Source organism: Sphaeramia orbicularis, chromosome 14, assembly GCF_902148855.1.
Source record: "Sphaeramia orbicularis chromosome 14, fSphaOr1.1, whole genome shotgun sequence".
In the NCBI taxonomy this organism is placed as follows: Eukaryota; Metazoa; Chordata; class Actinopteri; order Kurtiformes; family Apogonidae; genus Sphaeramia; species Sphaeramia orbicularis.
Window position 1 is genome coordinate 54,610,707 of NC_043970.1, and position 4,897 is coordinate 54,615,603.

Consider the following 4,897-nt stretch of genomic DNA (forward strand, 5'->3'; position numbering starts at 1 on the left):
TAAGTTGACGCACTTTATTCCTAAAACAGAAGCCACACCACCAACTGCTGGCATGGCCTTCATATATAATTATTTATATATATATTGCCGTTTGGTTTTTGTGTCTAAATGTGTGGTATAAAATACTATATACAACAATGTACCTCTTTATTTGAACACAGTGAAGTTCATTGCTGTACAAGTCCTCTGTAGCTACAGCTTTGCTGTAAGTCCTTCATGCTCAAAGGCATGAACATAATTCTCCACTTTAACTCTTCTGTACATTGTGACATTACAAATATTCTGTCTCCATTACAAAAAATAATACTCTAAAAGCAACCTACTGGGACTTTGTTGGATTTTTATGGGAGTTTTTTTTCCTGGTTGTTTTTTTAATTAAGACGATTACATATATCTTAGACCAATTGCTTTAAAGCAGGAAGGTGATATAAACCTTCTCCATTTTTTATATATAAAAGAGGTTAAGAAATAAGACAAATTATACATTTAAAAACTTACAATAAATAAGATAGATGCAGGCATTTCATTTGGATACTATTTCATCCAAAGGAATAAAAAGCAATTACAGGTCTTAAAACCAAAGATCCATTCTGGAGTTTTTTTTGTTTTTTCTGTGGTCAGATTCGTCCCTTTTCTTGGTAGAACTTTACAGATACAGACTTGTGGTTCTGGTTCTGGTTGGGGTTCAGACTGGCCACAGACTCTGCTCCTCCTCTTTATTCCCTTGTCTGTGTGCAGACCTTTATGTCGTGTCAACCGTCAGGACCGTCTCAGCCTTTAACGGGCGTCTAATCCAGGATCCGCTTCGCCGCCCGGTTCTTGATAAAAATAAAAAAGCCTCCTCTGGCAGCGGCCGCCTCTGCTGTCAAATGGTTCCCCTGTGTCCGTTCGGTACCGGGCCGTCGGTTACAACATGTTCATGATGAAGTTGTACATCTGGTTGAGCACCACGAAGTGGATGGGCAGACACGAACGGCGGTCCTGCGTTGCTGGGTCACATGTCAGCCAGGAGAGGGCGTTGTACTGCTCCAACACGAATCTGTCCAGGAACAACAACCAGGCGTGACTTTGAGTATCACACAAACACCGACAAACAACGCTTTAGGGCAGGTTTAGTGATTCAACACCAACTGTGCAAGGATCCAGACCCTGATCCAGATCCTGTTCTAGGACACATGGGTCCAACTCATGTTAGTTCAGTTCCACATTCAGTTAAATCTGATCTGCAGTGGGCCCAACCAGGAAAATAAGAACACAATAATGTAGAAATAATGTCAAACCCAAAACTTTTCTGTTTTAGAGCGAAAAAAGCAAATTTACATTATGAACAGGTTTACATCTACAAACTGTCCTTTCAAAAGATGTGAATAACATGAACAAACTGAAAAAATCAGTGTAATTTTAACACTATTCTGCCTCAGTTTATCATTTCCACATGTACATTAGAACTTACAGATCACAGTGGATCTACAAACACACAAAACATTTAATAACAGACAGAATATTGTTAAAATTGTACTTATTTCTCTTAAGACATTTCAGGTTGTTCATATTTGTTCAGGTTATTCACTTTTTTTTTTTGTTGCAAAATTATACTTTGTTTTAGTGTAAATACATGAAAATATTTACATTTACAAACAGAAACACTGTCAGTTGTCATTATTTCTCTGTTATTCTGATAGTATTTTTCTGGTCCTGCCCACTGCAGACTGAACTGGTCTGAATGTGGAACCTGAACTAAAAGGATTGTTAATTTCTTAGTGTAATTTTTGCATTTCACAAATTCATCCCAGGGCCGGACTGGACCCTTTGGTGAGCCAGATTTGGGCCCCAGGCCACATGTTTGACACCTGTGGTTTAAGACAAACGGGTCCAACTCACTTTAGTTCAGGGTCCAGTTACAACCCAGTATGATCTCAAATGGACCGGATCAGTAAAATAATAACATAATAACCTAGAAATAATGACAAATGCAAACTTTTCTGTATGTTTTGAAATGAAAAAAGGTAAAATTACATTCTGAAAATGTTTACGTCTACAAACTATGCTTCGAAAAATGAGAATAATATGAACAACCTGACATTTCTTAAACTAAATCAGTGTAATTCTAACACTATTCTGCCTCAGTTCATCATTTAAACGTGTGCATTAGAACGTACAGATCACAGTGGATCTACAAACACTAAACATGTAATGACAGGCAGAACACTGGTACAATTATACTTATTTATCTTAAAACATTTCAGGTTGTTCATATTTGTTCAGGTTATTCACAATTTTTGCGACAAGATAGACGTTAACCCTTAAAGACCCAAACATCCATCACCAACCAGAACCATGTACTGATGTAAACTGGTTAACTCCTGTTGATCCACTAATCCTGTTAATCCATGCCAATAACTGGTGTCAAATACAGTTCTTCATCTTTTCATGGTCATCAGATATGACCATATTTGGACGTTCAGTGGCTCCGTAGTTACCATAGAAACACCATCATCTTCTACAACATTGACTGACCGGTCAAACCTGAATGGACACACTTGTTTTATGTTCAGTTAATGGTGGATTTTTCTGAAAAACTCACTTTTTCTTCAGTTTTCTTCTGTTTTTGATATAATAACCTTCAACTTTAATCTGAGCTTTTACAAATATCTACATGATCAGTGAATTAAATACAGAAAAATACCTGATTTATACGGATAATATATGCTTTTTTTTTTTTTTGTTCTTTAATGTTTTAGTTTTTATTAATGTCTGTTTTTAATGATATAGATGGAGTTATAAATATGCATTTATTCATTTATTTTTTTAAACTGTTTTTTAATGTTTTAGGTTTTATTAATGTCTGTTTTTTAATGATAACATCAGCCTGAACAGGGACTACAGGCAGAAATTAGCACTAGTGCTAGAACCTGGCACACGACATCTGTCCTTTTTAAGGTTCATGTATAATGTACATTGTCCCTGTCTAAATAAGTAAATAAAATGAAATGAAATAAAATAAAATACAAAATGCAGAGGAAAATATTATAATAAATGGGGACAAATCACTTCAGAAAGGTTAAATACGGAGAAAATTCCATTTGGGAACTGACATAAAAGTAGTGCTGGTCTTTATGGGTTATACGTAAACACTTTCATGTAGTTTTATTGTTATTTTTTACACTAAAACAAGGAGGAACATTTGGAGTTGTCATTATTTATAGGTTTTGATGGTAATATTTTACTGGTCTGAATCATTGTTACTAACTCAGTAAAACTCTTGCATTTCACACATTCAGTCCTTTGGCGAGCTGGTTTTGGCCCATGGGCCGCATGTTTGACGCCCCTGTTCTAAACCAAGGTTGAAGTTTTACTCAAGTACTTCTCATGTATCATTTTGACTCTGTTTGGTGTTTGTTTGTTTCTGTTGTTCAACATTTTGCACTTTACTTTTTTACTTGAGGGATTCATAAAATATCCATCCTGTATTTGTTGGACAAGTTGGAAAATTAAAAATATATTGTCTAAATAAAGTAATATTGTGCTGAAACAGATATGAGGTATATGGCCGTGAATCAAATATTTAATACATTGACATTATTTTTAAAAAACGGATTGAGGAACTTGGAAAAGTGGAACCGACAGATGGAGGATTAGGTCTGAAAACTGGAAACGTAATCAGAAATTATTATTATTATTATCATTATTTTATCGCTGTTTCTCCAGTTCAGGGTTTTGTTGAAATGACTGGAGGAGTCAGAGAACAGCATCCAAAGAAGCAGATTTAGCAGCAGAACACGATGAACCCCATTCAGACCAAAGATTCAACACCACACCTCGTACATTCTCTGCTTCCTTTGTTTTACTCTTTTTTGTTCATTTTATGTAATATATTAAAAACCCAGTGTGTCCATCCACTGTCACTGATCCAACCCCACGGGTTTTACTGGTGAATAAATGTTGTAGAAGATGACGGTGTTTCCATGGTAACTACGGAGCCTCTGGATGTCCAAAAAGGGTCATATGTGATGACCATGAAAAGATGGATAAGTGCATTTTACACCAATTATTCACACGTACTGATAGAATTAATGGGTCAGCAGGTATTACACAGTTCCATCAGTCGATGGTTTTGGTCGGTTGGACGTTTGTTTTTATGGGTTAAACATGAATGAGGTCAGTGACAGTCGTGTGTTTACTACAGATATGCTTCTGATATTTAGTCAAACAGTGACATGTTCTGGATTCAGGAGAAAAAATACACCATCAGAATTAAAACTGCTGTTTTTTCATCCTGGCATATGTTAGTGATTAACACGATCATTGGTTAAAATGCATCTTTATTTTTTGTGCTTGGTCATATGTTCTAAAATGTGTCAGTGTGCATTTTAGAGGCTGGGTCAGAATATTAAAAATGATGCAAAAAATGAACGACTTGAATTCTGACCTAAAACAAATTGTGAAAAGTCATATGACCTTTAATAACATGAAGAGCAAAGTGTGCATAACATGCCCACTTGGATACTGGAAGGTTAATGATTATAATCCTTTGTTACTTCAGGGTTCAGACAGATTTTTCAAGCACTTTTAAGGGTCATTTTCTAGTTTTTCCAGCACAGCACCTTAACGCTGGGGTAAAATCCATGTCCTCCTTTTTCAAATGTGCAAATGAAGTCATGTTTTTTTTCCCATGACTTCTTACTACCTGTTTTCTTTCTAAGGACTAAGTAAGATTACTTAAACTAAATAAATGTAAACATAAAATCCATATCTACAGGAATACATATGCTCATGATTTTTTTTTTCCACTTTTTATCACAGCGATGCACATTGTATTATTTTATAAACATCTAAAAATTATGTTTTATAATAGCAAAACGTTCAGAAATTAAAGGAGAACAGAAGTTTTTACCCA

At 35.3% G+C, this 4,897-nt stretch overlaps 1 protein-coding gene across 1 annotated transcript in view; it reads right to left on the reverse strand.

Annotated features, from left to right (window-relative positions):
- The window catches only part of med13a (mediator complex subunit 13a), a 122,085-nt gene continuing 117,188 nt past the window's right edge, over positions 1 to 4,897 (reverse strand). Inside the window, 1 exon segment of the mRNA XM_030153640.1 lies at positions 1 to 1,039. Coding sequence (XP_030009500.1) covers positions 907 to 1,039 — 133 coding nt within the window. The 3' untranslated portion in view covers positions 1 to 906.